Source organism: Arvicanthis niloticus, chromosome 15 (genome assembly GCF_011762505.2).
Source record: "Arvicanthis niloticus isolate mArvNil1 chromosome 15, mArvNil1.pat.X, whole genome shotgun sequence".
NCBI classification, from domain to species: domain Eukaryota; kingdom Metazoa; phylum Chordata; class Mammalia; order Rodentia; family Muridae; genus Arvicanthis; species Arvicanthis niloticus.
In genome coordinates this window covers 22054575-22072570 of record NC_047672.1, presented here as the reverse complement: position 1 = coordinate 22072570, position 17996 = coordinate 22054575, and the positions used below count along the sequence as shown (strand labels likewise).

General features: G+C 41.4%; 1 protein-coding gene across 6 annotated transcripts; it reads right to left on the bottom strand.

Moving 5' to 3' along the window:
* Positions 1–179: 179 nt before the first annotated feature.
* Positions 180–17444, bottom strand: Kel (Kell metallo-endopeptidase (Kell blood group)). Of its 6 annotated transcripts, none has more exons than XM_034519440.2 (19): positions 17285–17444; positions 16890–16998; positions 16482–16623; positions 16000–16176; positions 15460–15584; positions 15016–15162; positions 12515–12577; positions 12240–12428; positions 11636–11784; positions 10759–10888; positions 4765–4875; positions 3557–3655; positions 3295–3372; positions 2806–2906; positions 2551–2661; positions 2335–2402; positions 1958–2127; positions 1537–1632; positions 180–453 (listed from the first exon to the last, which is right to left on the bottom strand). In XM_034519440.2, the coding sequence occupies exons 2-19, from the start codon at positions 16911–16913 to the stop codon at positions 292–294; spliced, it is 2142 nt and encodes a 713-aa protein (XP_034375331.1). In that variant the 5' UTR covers positions 16914–16998; positions 17285–17444; the 3' UTR covers positions 180–291. The 6 variants fall into 6 exon arrangements, with proteins under 6 accessions (XP_034375331.1, XP_076769582.1, XP_076769583.1 ...); XM_076913467.1 differs by having other exon boundaries at positions 16890–16972; XM_076913469.1 differs by lacking the exon at positions 180–453 and adding an exon at positions 1795–1862.
* Between the last annotated feature and the right edge of the window lie 552 nt (positions 17445–17996).

The window sequence follows — 17996 nt, the reverse complement described above, 5'->3', positions numbered from 1 at the left end:
GATGTATACCACACAAAACAAGGTAGATGACAAGGACTACAATACCCAAGTTTATCTCCTAACCTCCTCCATACATAAGCTATAGCATACATGTGTCCACAGTGCCCAGAATGAGCATACACATGCGCACACCCACCCCCCCCCCACACACACTGAAAATAAAAAGAGATAGCAAAAGCTAAGTACATGCTTTTATTTTGGGAACAGAAAATGAGAGACATTTATTTGGACTTCAAGGATGGGCTCACAAGCAGCCCATGCATTTACATCTCAGTCTCTTTGGTAGCCAAGTTACCAGAGCTTGCAGTGGGCAGAGGGATTCAGAAGGGTACCACGTGGACAATGAAAATGTTTGGCAAAGTCTGGAGTATTGCTGAGGGGCCCATGGACTCGAAGGCTTGGAGGACTGTGAGGGTCCTGAGGGTCTTGTGAGCTCAGCTCCCTACACATTACCTGAGGAAGAAGATGGGTGCCAAAGGGTAAGGAGTAGAGAAAGTCTCACAGGGTGATGGGGATGGGTTAGACACAAGGACTAGAAGATCCTAGGCAGAACAAAGAGGACGAGGGGCAGTGAGCTCAGGAGCAACATGGATAATATATCACATGTAAATCATTTGATATGGCACTAGCCATGTAGGAGGAAAATTGGTTATATAACATTGCCGTTTATAAGGGATTAAAGTGAGGGTTAGTAGTGGAGTTCCATAAGTGAACTACTAGTGTATTGAAAAATTGTGGGCCATGCCTGCTGAAGGAGCACAATGTCCTTAAAGGAGTGATACCAATTTGAGATCAGCCCCCTGAATTGAGGTCTCTGAGTAGTGTGGTCATATGTCCAGCCTGTTATTGGCTCCTTTTAAAATAGTCTATTTCTGAGGCATGAGGGAAAGAAAGAAAGAAAAAAAAAAGAAAGAAAGAAAGAAAGAAAGAAAGAAAGAAAGAAAGAAGAAAAAAGAAAGAAAGAAAAAGAAAGAAAGAAAAAGAAAGAAAGAAAGAAGAAAGAGAGAAAGAAAGAAAAAAAGAAGAAAAAGAAAGAAAAAGAAAGAAAGAAGAAAGAAAGAGAGAAAGAAAGAGAGAAAGAAAGAAGAAAGAAAGAGAGAAAGAAAGAGAGAAAGAAAGAAAGAAAGAAAGAAGAAAAAAAGAAAGAAAGAAAAAGAAAGAAAGAAAGAAAGAAAGAAAGAGAGAAAGAGAGAGAGAAAGAAAGAAAGAAAGAAAGAAAGAAAGAAAGAAAGAAAGAAAGAAAGAAAGAAAGAAAGAAAAAAAAAACCAGGCTTATGTTATAGACAGATTTGGAAGTAGAGAGTTGTCTTCTCTTGGGGATGGGGAGGGGAGACAGTTTCTGGATATGATTAAATAACCTGTAAACATATAAAGGTGGTTCCAAGGGAACAAATAAGAAACAGTAAAAGTGGGGACCCGTAGCGGTGGACTTGCAAGGATGGAACAGTGTAGCAGGGGGCAAACATTCTTTTAGCATCAGTGATAGGATCTTTAACTGATGTGAAGCAAGTATAGAGAAAAATGACAGATGTTTACCTGGGCGTAGCTTCGAAAAAAGAGTTGATAGGGGCTAAGATCCAGGTTGGGCAGGGTCAACTCCCCAGTGTGCTCTACTATCCTCTTGCTATATGCCTAAATAAGGGTATGGAATAAAATTTTCTTTAAGGCTTCAAATCTGTAGGCATTTAAAAGTCTGATACCAGCTACATAGCATGGTACCCTAACAGGTTCCTAGGCCTTCTTATCCAACTTGTACTGATGTTCTGATCTGAGTCAAGAAGAAAGAGTACTCACCAGAAGACCTATAGATGTCTTAGAAGGTGGGGAATCTACAGGGTAGGAAGGGGGTCCCAAGTTGCCATCTGTTCAATGGGAATGTGAAGGGCAGAAAGCTATGCAACTATGTTTCCATGAAGGATAGTGGAAGGAAAATGGAAAAACAGGGACCTCAGCACACCTGGAATGCAATGGCTACGCCTCCTATGTCTCCAGCATTTTCCAGGAGTGTGTGAGAACCATTGAAAGAGGACATGCTGGGTAAAGGGAAGGCAGCATAATGACGCTCCAGGCATAGAAGTGCTTCTTGTAGTGCATGGGTGTCACAGGCTGGGCAGCCCCCAGGGAGTACTGTTAAAGATGAAACAAGACAACGCATTGGTGAAGTCATTGGAATATGAGGGATATCATAGACTGACCTGGCTCCCAGGAACATGGAACATTTTGCAGACTATCCATCCTCTAGCCTGTGAATAGACTTCCCCTTCCTTTGGGCCTCCTTTGTTGTCCTCCCTGGTGATACCTTTGGTGCCCCCCTACCAATGACTCATTACTCACAGAGTTGGTAGAAGATATGCAACAGTTTATGGGCCATGATGCTGCCAGCAGCGCCAAAGTTCACAGCTCTAAAGAGATCAAATCTGGTTTTACTTGCAAAATCCTTCAAAAGTATTTACTCCAATTTTCCAACTCCAAGTCTCATCCATCCTAACACCTATTAATCCCTCTTGAGATCTCCCACCAAAAGACTCACCTTCAAAGAATGGTCCATACCTGGGGTAGCCAGGGTGGAAGAATGGAGGTTGGAGAAGGCCAGCAGAGAAGACCACCACATGGTCAGATATTGAATAGTAGGCATTGACCTCCCAGGGAGATTTCTGCCATCTGTGTGAAGAATACACACAAACACAGCTCTATCATGTACTGACTATGCAAGGCACATGCAGTCTCTCCTAACCATTGTCATGGATTTGTTTCTGTTATCACTGTTCTCAGCCCATCTCTAGGATGCGGTATCTGGTCTCATACCTGTGGTAGGGAAAAGGCTGCAAGAAGCTCTGAACATTTCTGGCCTGGAGGGATCGTACACAATTCAGGTAAGATTGAAGGAAACTGGGACCAAGTTGTATCTGGGGAAGAGGCAGCAGATCATTTGATACACAGAGATGTATACAGATAGCTAATACTGGGAACATTACACCTAAACAGGTAATCCCTGATATATATGCCACCACACTCCGTAATATCACCTCACGTTGGTACAAAGTTCACCTGCATCATTATGCAGATAAGCATAGACGCATCACAGAATGCATGTGTGTATGTGTGTGAATGTATACATGAGAGCCCTAGAAAGTTTCAATATTTTGCCTGTAAGACCCATCCATCCAGCATGGGGATAAAGAAGAGGTTGGCTCAGAATTGCCCATAGAAAATAAATTGCTTTGCAGAGTCAGTTGGGTCACGGTAGTAAGAAACCAAGGGCAATAAGGAACACTGAGAGGGACAAAGACCCACATCACTATATTCCTGTGTGACCATCTCAGGCTTCAGGACCCGTTTTGGTGCCCCCATCTCCACCTGCAGTTGGCTGAGCTGGAAAGAGACACAGAAATTTGTAAGCTGCCAGCATTCCCTCAGAAATCCTCATGAGCCATTAACACTGTCACCAGATCTATTATCTGTACCCCCTTCCCTTTATTCCATCCCCATTTCTTCACCCAGTGATCAACTATCTCTTAAATGGCTTCAAGTTGACCTGTAATCATCCTGGCAATACCTTGTTCAAGGCCTCTTTCCGGGTCTCCTCACTTATCCAGGAAAGCTTTTTGAGGCGTATAATGACAGCATCCTTTATCTCAGCAAATAATTCCATGGCCTATGGGATGTGGGTAGGGAAAAGAAAAAGGTGTAAGGATTAGTCTGTCTCTGGTCCTTCAATAGTCTGTTAAGAGACCTTGGCCCTGCTGGTCTCCAATAGCTGTCAGAGAAAGGGGAAGAGCTCACAAGAGGGTTTGTTCCCCAGATTCCCACAAATATCCAAAGTATAAAGATTCATGGGGTTACTAGGACAGTGTCAAGCTCAGAGAGGGTAATTAGTTCCTTGCCCCCCAAAGGGACCATAACAGTGCTTTTGCCATTGTGATATCTGAGATTGATGGGTACTTTCATTTGGGTCTAGCAATGCTCCCAGGAAAGGAGAGAGTATGGGGGAACTACTGTTTCCTTCTCTGTTTTCAGGACTTTTGTCTTCATCCCCTCCCACTTAAGTCATACTTCTCTTCTAAGTTCCTTAGCTCCCCAGCAAGTTTCAGTCTCCAAAGCCATATGGCCTGAACTTTACACCTCCTTAATTTGCAATTACTCACTGTCTTATGTACATTCTTTCCTGGTAGGAAGAATTGGGTAACAGTATCAGAAATGACTCCGGCTTCAGACTGACTGAGTTCAAATTTTGACTGCTATTTGGTGACTCCGTGAAGTTAAACAACTCATTTAACTACTCTTGGTTCAATCCCTCCTTCCATTAAATCGGGAAAATAACTGTAATTAAACATATTACATGTAAAATGCTTTTAAGTTTCCCACTCATTCAGAAGTTGCTCTTTTGTTCTCCATGAGGTTACTTCATCATGGGCTCATGGTATATCATGTATTGTTCAAAACTCTTAACAAACAGGGAGATAGCCTTAAAGGTCAAGGAGTTTGATTTTTTTTTGTTTTTGTTTTTTCTCTTTTTATGGTTGAAGAAACACAATACCAGGAAAGTCCAGTGAGGTGTTTAAATTAATTCATGTTGGAAATACTTTGTGTCCTGTGGCTAAATTGCAGTTGCCCAGGGGACTGAGTAGGTCGCTAGGTTTTCTCTTGGTTGATTTTCCTTTCTACCTGATTCCTGCTTTGCACACCAGAAAGAAGGCAGACCAGGGCAAGGCGTGTAGGGTGGAAAGGGTACAGGGTTGCAGGCAGGGGTAAGCTCTCACATACAGCACTTTGAATGCTTGGGCCAAAGGCTTCACGAACAAACAAAGCTGCCAGAGTAGGCTCAAAGAAGGCTCCCGTATGTTCCACACACTTCACCCACCGAGGGTAGTCTGGCTGCAAAAACATACTGGAGTGAGTGAGGTCTGTCCAAGCCTCTGATTTTTATCACATTCCAATGGCAGTCATCCCAAAGGATGTTTTATTTGATACATTTTAAAAATTATTTCCCAGGGATAGGGAAATGACTCAGGCATTAAAGTCTCACACAAATACAAGGACCTGAATTCAGGACCCCAGAACCAACATAGTAAGTCAGATCTGGAAGTTCATGCCTTCTATAGCTTAGAGAAGCTGATTGGCTGCCATCCAGCCTATCTGAACCAATGAATTTTAGGATTAGTGAGAGAACTGCCTCAAAAACTAAAGGTGGAGAGAGATAAAAAGAAAGCTACCTGATGAAGTCTCCATATATACACACAAGTACATATACAACATATATATGCATACACTATACATGTAGACAACAGTACACACATACATATACACACAGATTTTTTAAAAATAAATTTCTTTCTCAATATGTGCTATTGCTCAGCAGAAAGAGGCTTCCCTTCTCCCTTAGCATCAGGCTTGTTGCCTATTGGCACAAAAGCAAGCCACTTAGGAGGCATCCCTCTGAGGAATATAAGGCATCTGGGAAGGGAAGGAAGAGTATCCAATCCTGAGATGTTCACCTGGGTCCAACTACCAAATGGCTCAGGAGTTACACTATACACTCCTTCCTCCCAGACCTTCATTCCTAACTGTAAGCCAATGGGAGAAACTCTCTTCTTCTACAGTACGCATGCCCATTCTCAAAGGGTGTGTATCACATAGTAGAACTTTATAGATAGTAAATGTGAGTTTCAGGTGATGCAGTATTTCCTGTTAGAAGTGGTAAAAGTAAATCACTGAGCAACAAGTACGCCACTCAAGATAGAATCTTAGCTGTCCCTCCAGACAGGGAAAGGTGGCAGGCACTACATATGTCAGAGAGAATGTGGAAATAAAGGAGAGAGAAAATTCTGAAATATAAAGGGTGGAAGAAGTACTTCAAATGCAAAAGAATGAAGCTCAATGGTTTCATTTTAGGGCAGTGCAAATGTTTGTATATGTCTCCTACAAACCATAAGTAATAAGACTATAAAGAAATTATAAAAATAAAGAAAGCTCTAAGAATATGTGCATATTTCTAGATAAAATTCTATAAAAAATTATTAAAGGAATATTTTTGAAGGCATGGAAAATAATGGGTAACTATTAAAGACCATTGTAGGATCACTGAGGGCCAATTATGTCAAAATGGATAAAAATGCAACCATTTAAAGGGCTCATTAAACTGGGTTACAAGGCAGACTAGGAGCCACAAACACAGATAAGACCCTGCTGTAATCACAGATTAGGGCCCCCAGTAACATAACAGAGTCCTAAATCAGAAGCACAGGACACCGAGAGGCTGCAGCAAACTGGAGTAAGAACTAAGGAGAAACGAGTACCTTCTCAAACAAGGCTGGTCCAGGGCTGTTTGTTTACACAAATGCACACATGCATATATGTTCACAAACTGTAAATCTATTAGAATGCTTCCTCCTAATTTTTCAATATAAATTATTCCAAAGAGCAATGAAACCTGTCTGTAAACTAAATTTGTCCTTAAAGACCACCACAATAGTGCCCTTACACATAATACCTGGCATTTACAAATGTGAGCTCTTAACTTAAACCCATGTACTTTAGGAAGACCAGCTGTACAAACAAGAGAAATGTCTGCTCTACCTTCCTCACAGATTTGAAGATCAGGTGACCTAATTCCTTAAAAGCACTCTATTTATTCTAACCTCCACTGGAATTTAATTAGCACTACTCAGTACATTCCACTGCCATGCTGATGGCATTATCTTAACATCAGGAAAGCATCTGGAAACATCTCAAATCACATCCTAGTAAATGAGATACAGAAATTGATGTGGAATAATGGTGCAATATGAGTGGACTCTTGTCTGGTTCAACCATAACCAAACGTCACAAGAATAACTCATGGTTAATTTGACCTTTCTGCCCTGCCAACTGATAACCATAACTGCTATTTTTCTTTCATTCCTTTTCTTCATTTGATATTTTGCCTTTGTCCTAACACCACCCAGCACACATAGTTTATTATCATTCTTTTTTTTAAAAAACTGAACTATAAATACACAAAGCAGGAATACTTGTGTATTTTGTCCACTTGACCATAATGGGTGTCTATAGAAACATTTTTTTATAGTTGGTACTCAACAAATATTATCACATATTCCACATGCGGTGAGTGATGGCACACACCTGTAATCCTAGCAGTTGAAGGGCAGAGGCAGGACAGTTAAAAGTTCTAAGCCATCATGGTGAGACTCTGTCTCAAAAAATGTTGAAAAACATAAAAAATATCACATAAATGAATAGATGAATCTATAGCTAAATTCTGTAAACCTGACCTACTGCTTTTCTACCAAGATATTGACAGTAGAGTGGATTAAGAACTTTTGAGTAAAATTGTAGATAACCAAGGAACCAAGAAGAACAGTAACTAAAATGACTTGTTTAAACAAAGTTTTAAATAGCCTAAATAAATTGTGTTGTTGGGTGACTATAAATAGTTCTCATTACACAAAGACAAATGTGAGATCTTGCTTCCATTGTCCTCAGTCCAGCTTCACAAGTTTCATTATAGAAATAGGCATTTCCATTGACCATGTTCACAAGATTAACCAAAAGGGTCAGATTGGACATTTCTTGATTTTTCTTTTTTTTTAAATAATTTTTATTGGATATTTTATTTACATTTCAGATGTTATCCCCGTACCCCATTTTCCCCTGCCCAGGAACCCCCTATCACATCCCCCCCTCCTCCTGCTTCTATGAGGATATGTCCCCTTCCCTCGAATTCCCCCACACTGGGGCATGCAGCTTTCATTGGACCAAGGATCTCCTTTCCCACCTATGACTGACAAGGCCATCCTCCCCTACTTATACAGCTGGAGCCATGTGTCTCTCCCTATGTGCTCCCAGGCTGGTGGTTTAGACCCTAGGAGCCCTGGTTGGTTGGTATTGTTGCTCTCCTCACGGGGCCACAAACCCTTTCAGCTCCTTCAACTCCTCTCTCACTCCTCCATTGGGAACCCCATTATCAGTTTAATGGTTAGCTGTGAGCATCTGCCTCTGAATATGTCTGACTCTGGCAGACCTCTAAGGAGACAACAATATCAGGCTCCTGTCAGCATGCACTTCCTGACATCCACATCAGTGTCTACCTTTGGTGACTGCACATAGGGTGGATACTCAGGTAATGGTCTCCAGACAGCCCCTCCTTCAGTTTCTGTCCCACACTTCGTCTCCATATTTGCTCAAATATGCATTGTTTTTGTGAGATAAGGCCAGGCAATGCCTTTCTTTCTCTAAAGACTGCTTCAGTTTTATCTGTTACTAAGAGTCCCTCCTGATATTCAACCCTCTCTGATTACCCTGTTTTAGAAGGCATCAAGGGCATCTATTGTCTAAATTGTTAAATTCTTTTGTAGCATATCTCTGTCTTTTATGTACCCAGACAGTCAAGTGTTGGCAACATATACTATGTGGAACATAAAGGCAAATATACTTAACAGTGTTGTCCTTTATAAAAGAGTTTGTTAACCCAATGATGTAGCACTCACATATTTCTCAATCTGGCCTGGTGTGTTAAGATTATAGGTTCGTGGGGCCAGAGAGATGACTGAGCTGTTAAGAACACTGCTGGTGTTCTTTCAGAGGGCTTGGGTTCAAATCCTAGCACTCACATGGCAGCTCATAACTGTCTGTAACTCCAGTTCCAGGGAACCTGACATCCTCACATAGACATACCATACATGCAGTCAAAATGCCAAATGAACGTGAAGTAAAATTAAATAAATAATTTTAAAAAAGATATAAGCCAAACAGATTTATTTTGGATACTGATTCTTCACTTATGAGATCATAGGGGAGCTTGTCATTCTTCTACCTGTTTTTGAATCTGAGACATGGAAACTAAAACCTTAGAGCGTTTCTGGGAAAATATAATAACATCATGTTTAGTGAGTGGTGTACACGGGTGGCTGACTGACTTTAAGACTTGTTAGATGATGTTAACATTATTGTTCTGTGTCACGTTTTGTTAGTTCTGAATGGTGAAGCAGGTTCTCTAAGGTCACACTTTATTTTCACCTTTCTATACCCCAATGGAAGAGATGATGATTACAGGCTTTGTAAGCTTTTCACATTCTTTAAGCATGAGTTTCTGTGTTGACATGTTTATACCTTCCAAGACATGACCTTATGCCACAGTCCTGGCATTTACAGGAAGCTATTTTTATTGTGCCAGGAAGTTTGCAGTTGGGATTATGCTCTGCTTCATCTGATCAAGAGATAGGTTGCACAGTAACTTCTTGTGAATGTACCCCCACTGAGTGACCATCCTAATGGAGAGTGGTCTAAGATACGATGATCTTAAAGCCAGACAGCCAGAGAAGATCCCTGCTCTAACTTTATATTTGTAGATTCATCTCTACAATAAACATAAAATGAGCTTGATGTGGTGGTGCACATGTTTATTCTTAGCACTTGGGAGCCAGAGGCAGGCAGATCTTTGTGACTTCTAAGCCAACACCATCTATACAGTGACCTCCAGTACAGCCACCGCTACATAGTGAGACTCTTTCTAAAAAAACTCAAAAGATAAATGGATAAAAACATATCATGATATTATGCTACATCATACAAATTTGAGAATTATGTCAATAAAGGAAATTATCTAGGCTTTTACAGACCATAAGTAACCAATGACTGGGGTTGGGGATTTAGCTCAGTGGTAGAGCACTTGCCTAGCAAGCACAAGGCCCTGGGTTCAGTCCTCAGCTCAAAAAAAAAAAAAAAAAAAAAAAAAAAAAAAAAAAAAAAAAAAATCAATGACTATATTTCAGCCTCAATGAAAGAACTCCTTTACAAATTTGAGGAGGGGGAAATTAACTGGTGCACATGTAGAGTTCAGAAGACCACCTCAGGTGCTAAGCTTCATTTTCTACTTTGTTTGAGTAGAGATTGGGTTTCTTTGTTTTGCCATTGTGTATCCGAGGCTACTGGGGCCCTACTTTTAAAGTAGAGAAATGATCTGTAAATGAACAAGAGTAAAGGTTATTTTCTTTTAAGACAGACCATAAAGGAAGGCCTTCACTGAGGTAAGGATGTGCCGAATGCTCTAGACATTTCCACTTGGATTTGAAAGGGTCTGACACAGGATGTCAAGGAACTCTGACTGAAGATCTCTGTCAGATAATGCATCTGACAGGTTAATTGCTTCTACATACTTCGTATACACCCTTCTCAGATATGTGAAGGTCTGACCAACCATGTCCATTTGTAACCAAACAATCTCATGGAATCAGGGATGAACCTTGTAATACACATGTAAACACTGCCAAATATTGTTCACCACAATAAATCTTGGGGTTTTTTTTTTTGTTGTTGTTGTTTTTGTTTTTTCGAGACAGGGTTTCTCTGTGTAGTCCTGGCTGTACTGGAACTCACTTTGTAGACCAGGCTGGCCTTGAACTCAGAAATCCGCCTGCCTCTGCCTCCCAAGTGCTGGGATTAAAGGTGTGTGCCACCACCACCCGGCTCACCACAATAAATCTTAACCTTTAGAGTCAGGTCCTCAAACCATAGAATTCAGGAAAATGGGACATTGCTTAAGAGTAATGGTAAAGGAAGGGTTCTTTCTTAATTTTATTTTTATGTCAAAACTCTAATGTTCAGTCAAAGGCCACAGAAGTAGCCAGTTAATATCTTAATTCTAAAGATATACTCTGACTTCCTATCTTGCCAACTTCCACTGTGTGAGACCTGGCCTCCTGTGCTTTTTTACCTCAATATTTACCCCAATATAGAAAATACATCGCCTTCTCTCCTCACCAGAGGTGGTTGTTCTTTCAGTTTCCGTAGTTTCTGGATCAGTTCTCTGCGTGCCTCCTGGAATTTAGTGTCCAGTGCTGGCGAAAGGGTATCCACCAGCCCGAAGATCATGTAGCTCTGTATTGTCTCCCTGTAGATACAAAATTACCAACCCAAAGCTAAATCTCCTATACATGCTCATATATGAATAATCCCTTCAACAAACTACTGTGATATACTTGTACCTAACCCCTTCTCCTCTACATTTACAAAGAGTAACTGCCATATAAGCAAACCGTCAAGAACAGAGTCTTTACTGGTTTGGCTTTGAGAGTGACAGAGGAATAGAGTAAAGAGGTTGTCTTCTGAAGTTACTGGGGCTTGATTTATCTATTTCCACAATCAGGAAAGCTCAGCTCATCTGAAGACTGATTCTAAGTGCAATAAAGTTGCGTTTGTGGACTGCCTTGGTCCTGCTGGCAGCTGTCTTTCAAGACATACATACATAAAACTGCTGAAGCCACATGACTGCTTCTTTGCTTCTTCCATAAAGGATTTCTAGACAATGGTGCCTTTAGGATGCTATAGAGAAGGCTTTCGTTCATGCCCTTCAAAGTTGGGTTTTCTGCATTTCCAATAGTGCATGAGCTCCATTAAGGATGATGGTACATTCCTGGTAGACATCTTATTTCTCTCAACCCTATATCCTTCATTTGGTGTGTCACATGGCCATCATATCCCAAAGCCTTACATAATTCTTGATTTTTATGTTTCCTTCTGTGCCACCCATCATATCTTTCTCTGTTTCTCCATGTCACAGGTGCCTCTCACTCACAGTGCTCTTGATACCTCACTCTCCTCCCATGCCCAATATCTGTCCAACTCCACCTGGGCAAACCTGTGATTCAGCAGCCTTTCTTCTACCAGTTGGGACATGTTTCTCAAGTAGTCTAGGTCATGTACCACAAGGGTCTGGGAGGGACTCAAAGTCATCGGTGTGAATATTGCTTGTAAACAGGACAACCAGTCGATGGCTGGGGCCATTTCCTTAGAGAAAAGACACAAAGCTAAAGAAGGGGACAACAAAAGGAACAGGAAGGGGAGGAAATGGGGTGTGTTAGAGGAAGGATTGGAGACTAGAGTTAAGAACAAACTGAAATGAAAGGAAGGAGACAAGATGGTTCAGTGATGTCAGGCACTTGCCACCAGGAATGACCACCTGACTACAGTCTTCCAGCCCATATGGTAGAAGGCAAAAAGCTAACTACCCCAAATTGTTCTCTGGCTTCCATCTTCATACCTAGGCACATTCCTGCCCAAAGTCCCACAGAAGGAATAAATGAGTAAGTAAATAAGAAAATAAATAAATAAATAAATAAAAAACAAATAATTGCATTATTTTAAAAGTAAAGGAACTAATAGTAGTAGAAGAAAGAAGATAAAAAAGAGCAAGTTTGAGAGGCCATCAAACACAGATTCCTCAGACCCTCAGTTCTAGGCACCTGCAGTTCATCAATAGTAACCACATGAAAGAGCTTGTCTTGTCCCTGCTGCTGTTGTTGTGGTCTCAGAAACTGGAACAGCCATGAGGTAAAGACGATGGACCAGGAGGCGTGTTGTTCAGCTTCTTGTGGCTTACTCCCCAGTAAAGTTCCCAGCCTGTTTAGGTATGTCACATATTCCCGCAGGATCTAGAGGAGGGGAATCTAAGTCACAAAAGCTAGAAGCCTTTCAATTGGGGGCTAGGGGACAAGGTGCGTGTTGTGTGGCATCTTACCTGAGCATAGACCTTCTGTTCCTGTTCTTGCTGGAGAAGAATTTCAAACTCCGGCTGGTCTATCTGGACACAAGAGAGACTGGAGAGAAATGGGCACATAGGGGGTAGAGCGGGTAGGTGTGGGAAGGTAGGAGAGGTACCATGGAAGCTGGGAAGGATGGGAACAAAGAAATGAGAGAGAGGTACCCTACAAAGAAAGACAGGGACTGGTAAAAGTCTATGCATCAAAACTTTGCTTCTCATGATTTTACTTTTTACAATAAATTCTACAGTGTTATGCACTTGTGGCATGGTTTTGCAGTAGTGTAGTTGTTTATCACAGATGAGGCCTTATATCTAATCCTTAGCACCAATTTTTATCATGTATTTTATTCTATTTTAAAATTGTAATTGTTTTTTAGAGACCCACAATAGTTTTGCTTCATCTGGAGAAAGCAGTGTATTTTTAGAATTACAAATAAATGCAAATTTGATAGTGCTCTCATCATAGACTTTGCATTAATTTATATTTTTAAAAATTATTCATATTTAAATACATTTATATTGATACTATATGTAGAGGACATGTTAAATTTAGTACCCCAGGCAAGTGCCCAAGCTCCAATTTACATTTGATTCTTTTGTTTCGAGCTTTGCTTTCTCTCTTTGGATTTCAGTATCCCACTTCTATTCCAATATCCCAACCCTAGTGGCCTATATAATTTTTTTACATCTTGAAAAAAGTCTCTAATTATAATCTCTGCCCACTCTTACACTTTTGTTTTGTTTTGTGACTAGCTGCAAGTTTTCAATGGGGTCTTTCTGTTCTCTGTGAGGGAATCTCTGAAATCCTTAGTTCCTTTCTCTTATAGTTCCTCCCTTTTTCTTTGTTGATGCCACCCATGGTGGTCCATCTTCTTTCTCTGTAATTCCTTGCACTCTTCTGTTCCCCCTGCTTCAGATTCTTATGGGCTCCTCTGCATTCCACTCTCTGTAGCTAAGCTTACTCTAACAGCGTAGGCAGACTGGAGCTAATTACGTGTCTCTGTTATTTCCACCTCCTTTATTTGTTTTCAACTATGGGAACCTTGGAAAGTCTCTGGGACCATCAACAATGTGTTTAAATAGACAATATTCTCATGTTCAGTTCTTATTTTCCATTTTGCTAGTGTGCATCAAGTTCAAATGTTAACTTAGAACCCTCAGCTGCTTCAAGTTGCCTCCAAAGCTGATTCCACTTGATATTATTGATTCCACCATGGTAATATCTGAAAGGCTTCAGTATCTCCTCTCGTTTCTATATGTTAATATTTATCAATTCTTTTGGGCTTTCTGGGCCCAACACTCACCAAGTCCAGTCTCATATTTTCCTTCCCATATTTCTTCCCACTCAAAGTTGAGGCCAGCCTCTCACTGATCATGTGCAGAAGCCACAACATTCCAACTCCTTAGCTCAGAATTTCCCTGTAACACCTTTATGGTGTCTTTTAGTTTCATTTTGTCACCTGTTTAAGTTGCCATGTCCCAAGGCTGCATTGATGTCTTATGTAAATTTGTTCTTTACCACTTCAGGTTTTAGTTAATCCTATCAAACCATAATAGTGAACCTTATGAACGCACATGTTAAAAGCCTAATCTTAGAATACCACATACTGATGGTCATGTCTTCTGGATTAATTACTCTGTACAAAGCAGTAGAATTCAGAGACAAACAGAACACTCCAGTGTTTACCACAGGAGTGATGGCTCCATTATTTATTTATTTATTTATTTATTTATAAATTCAATGAACATCTAGCAGTGGTCAGTATTGCTGAGAAGAACTCTAGTCTGTTGAGGGCATAGGCTTTCAGATTATTAAATGCTGAGAGAATTTAATGGATGACAGAAAGACTTCGTACAAATTGTATCTAGCATGTCAGGGGAAGACTTATTGAAAGAGACTTCAGGTGCAAACACATAGGAGTCTTCTAGGATTGTTACAGGCAAGGAAACAGCATGTGCAAAGAGAAGAGGAATAGTTTTGACACTACATGTGAGTCAGCAGAACACAGTATAAGGGAGAGACGGAATGCAACAAGAGATAAGGATGGAGGTCAGATCACAAATGTAAAATTCTTTGCTAATTAACAGGGGCCATATCTTGATGACTGAGTGTTCTATTAAAGTGACAGGCTCTTAGCTATCAAGTTTAGAAAGGTGCTTTAGGAAAAATAAAGAGAAAGTAAGAGAAAGGGAATTCTGGAAACAAGATGCCTACTGAAGAAGCCCAGCAGAAGTTCATATTTGCAATAAAGAAAGCTGAAAACTTTTACTGCATCGTTCAAAGAGCTGGCCCTGCTACAGCTTTTCCCCCTACCTAGTAGCCCTGATCCCTGTAGTATAAATTTTCCCTTAAGGAAGGGCTGTTCCCTACATTGCACGTGTATCTTATCTCCCAGCCTAAACTCTGTTTTGTAAGTAATGATAGCCTAGAGTTAGAGACTCAGGTGCAACTGTGGTTTTGCCAGTTTATCCCTCACCTGGATGACTGGTGTGTGTGGAGGGGCTGGATGAGGTCGCAGATAGGCTCGGAAGAATGGGAAGTGGCCATATTGACTCATCAGAAGCTTCAGATTTTGGTTGAAGTCCAAGGAAGTCCAGTTGCCAGAGATGTTCCAGCCTCCAAGCTTCAAAGAAGAGAGACAAACCTGAATCTGGGGACCTATGAGATCGAACCCCAAATGTGTTCGTCTTTCCTTTCTTCTCACATCAACAAGCTCCTTCTTTCTGAGCCCTTTGCTGCTTCTAAGGGTTCTCCTTCTTTCTCTAAGTCTTGATTCTTCATAGAGTAGTTTCATTTCTAACTATCATACAAGTCGGAGTCTCTAAGAAATAGCCCTATATTCTATAAAACCATGGCAGCTCTCAAGCATACATTGTTCGTATGAATTATTTAGAAAGTCAACACCCCATTTTTTTCTCACCTTTTCAATAATTTGTATGAGTGGACCAGCCCCTGAAGCTTCAATGGCATCTGTGTCCATGCAGGACTTATAAAATTGGAAGGCTTTCTCCTCCCCAGATCTTAGTTGCCAGGACCCTGGGTCCTCTAGAAAGGAAACAGGAGAACTCAGTGAGTGGGTACTGGGACAGGGACAAATAGAAGACGAGAACCTCATAGCGCTATTGAGAAAACTTTTCCATCAATCTCAAATAAATGAGGGGAGCTCCCAGTTTTTATGAGTTAAGCATGACCACAGGATAGATGAGCAAAGAGATGGAGTGGAAACAAAAAGATGATAAGGACAATAAAGAAACTGCAGAAAGGGAAGCAAGAAAGAAAAGAGATAGAAAAATAAAAAAAGTAAAAGAGTAAGCAGGATGTGAATAAAGGAGAATGGGTAGGAGCGGAAGGCAAGAGCAAGAAGGAGGTTCTCTATACTTGTGAAGAATTCAGAACTATCAAGATCGCATGAGACTCAGTTGTCTTCTTGTTCAGAGACTCTGCCAATATGTGTCCTCACTCAATAGTCTCCACAGTCGACTCTTGTTCTCGTCAGTAAGCGCCTGGAAAGAGTTACTGGTCCCATTGGCTTTTTCACAGGAAAAACTGAAAAAGTCAGTGCAGGGGTCCACACTTCTGTTTCCAGAGGCCAGGTAATGGTTCAGGAGCTCTCTACACACCGGTGTCTCACATGGACCTGTGAAACAAAAGCTCAGAGCTAGTTAAGAAGAGCCATCTGAACAAGGGCTCCCCCCAGGGGCTGGCAAAGGACCTCTAATGAGGTGCATAAGAGGGACAGACCTTAGGAGGGAAATGGTATGACTTCTTGCCTGTTAAGGGATTCAGAGAGAAAGGAGTATAGATTCGTGGAAACCATGAGGATAAGGGACAAGTAAGTATATCATGGGGCAAGAGTCTTATTATGTATGTCATGGGGCAGGAGTCTTAGGGGCCTATGAGCGAGGACTGCTTGGGTTAAGGGTGTTCCAGGATATTCCTTACAAGGACTACAGTTCCGGAAGATGTAAACCCAAAGCATAGAAGAACCAAGAAGCAGGCCACAAAGCAGGACAGCTAGCAGCACCCATCTGGCTCTTGTCGACTGTCGGCTCCATTCAGTGGGGGGCCTCTCTTCTGGAGAACTCTAGTCATGGAACCAAGAGGGGAAAAAGAAAAACAAAACAAAGAAGTTTGGGAGGACAGAGAGGACAAGATGATAAGGAGAAGGTGGTAAAGGATTTAATGTTATTGTCCCTTTGTACAGAGGTAATTCTGCTTATTTTCCCTAAAAGCCTGCCTTCCTTAGATCTTTAGTATATGAGTTAGCATTCCATTTGAAAAAAAGGATCAAACAGGACTTGCAGAACTTTAGAAATAGAAGACATCAGTATGATGGCATAGGCCACTTACCTCCTGGTGCCAGGGAGGTCCCATTCTACTGCTGTGGCTCTGTCCCCTCAACTTTTCCCCACTTTGTCCTCCTCCTGAAGTGACTGGAGGAAGGAGGAAGAGAGAGAAGCTGGTTTCAAAAGGAAGGATATATTAATGACAGATTTGTCAAGCCACTCTAACCCTCTCCCTCCCCATATTTTCATCTCAAGGCAGTTCCCCAAATGAAGCACTTCCTGAATGTTCCAGTTTCCCCACCTTCCATAATGAACTCCCTTGCTTTTCCCTTCTATTCTGGAGGCTTCCTATTCCCTCCTCTCTAGTGTTTGTTGGGGAGACAGGCTATTTGCATATAGCCACCCTAACCCCCAACTGGGCTCTGTTTCCAGAAGGGAATGTTTCTCAAGGTCACTTGCCATCTGTCTCTACTTCTCTCTGGCTCCCAGAATCCTCCTTGGGTCTGCTCCAGATGCTGTATCTAAAGCATTCAGAAAATGACCTCCCTTTTGTTCCTACTCTGGTCCCTGTGGCCCTGGAGAAGGGGCAGCTCTTCTACTCTCTCTGTCCCCAAATGTGTACTGTTGGCCTCTGGGTGGAGCCTGTTTATCAGTGAGGGAACACTCAGGCCTCACCTCCTCCTTTATCTCAGTTTCTCAGTGGGGGGAGAGGGAGGAACCTTCACTAAGCAAGCAATCTTGCCCTTGGTCTGCTCCTTGTGTTTGGCTCTGTAACTTTGTTCAGAATGTCTCTTTATTTCTTGAATATCCTTTTTACCTCTCCTTTCTTTTCTGATTGAAATCTCTCCGATTCTTTAGTTCCTTAGTCAAATGCCACTTGCCAGCGAGACCTCACAGTCACATTAAACACTGTTCCCAAGCATGCTTCATTGCTTTTCCTTGTGAGCCATGGCCCTGCTGGTTGGAGTAAGAGCCACAAATTAAAAACATCACCCAACTAGCAGACCCCAGCCTGCTAATTATTAGCTTTGTAACAATAAACAAGTCGCTTATATTCTCAGAAAGGTAAGCAAGTTTTATCATCTGGAAAATTAAGGTAATAGTTTCCCATTCCTGCCTCACAGGGTCCCAGATCTGCTAAGAAAGAATGAAACTCTTATAGACTCTTTCT

Bases quoted from the DNA above. Each gene is read 5' to 3' on its own strand.
- Kel (XM_034519440.2), bottom strand. From the start codon at position 16,913: ATGGGACCTCCCTGGCACCAGGAG. The intron at 12,578-15,015 runs GTGAGGGATAAA...TCTTGTGTCCAG, and splicing joins CACACACACCAGTCATCCAG to ATAGACCAGCCGGAGTTTGA. The intron at 11,785-12,239 runs GTGCCTAGAACT...CTTTTCTCTAAG, and splicing joins TTACTATTGATGAACTGCAG to GAAATGGCCCCAGCCATCGA.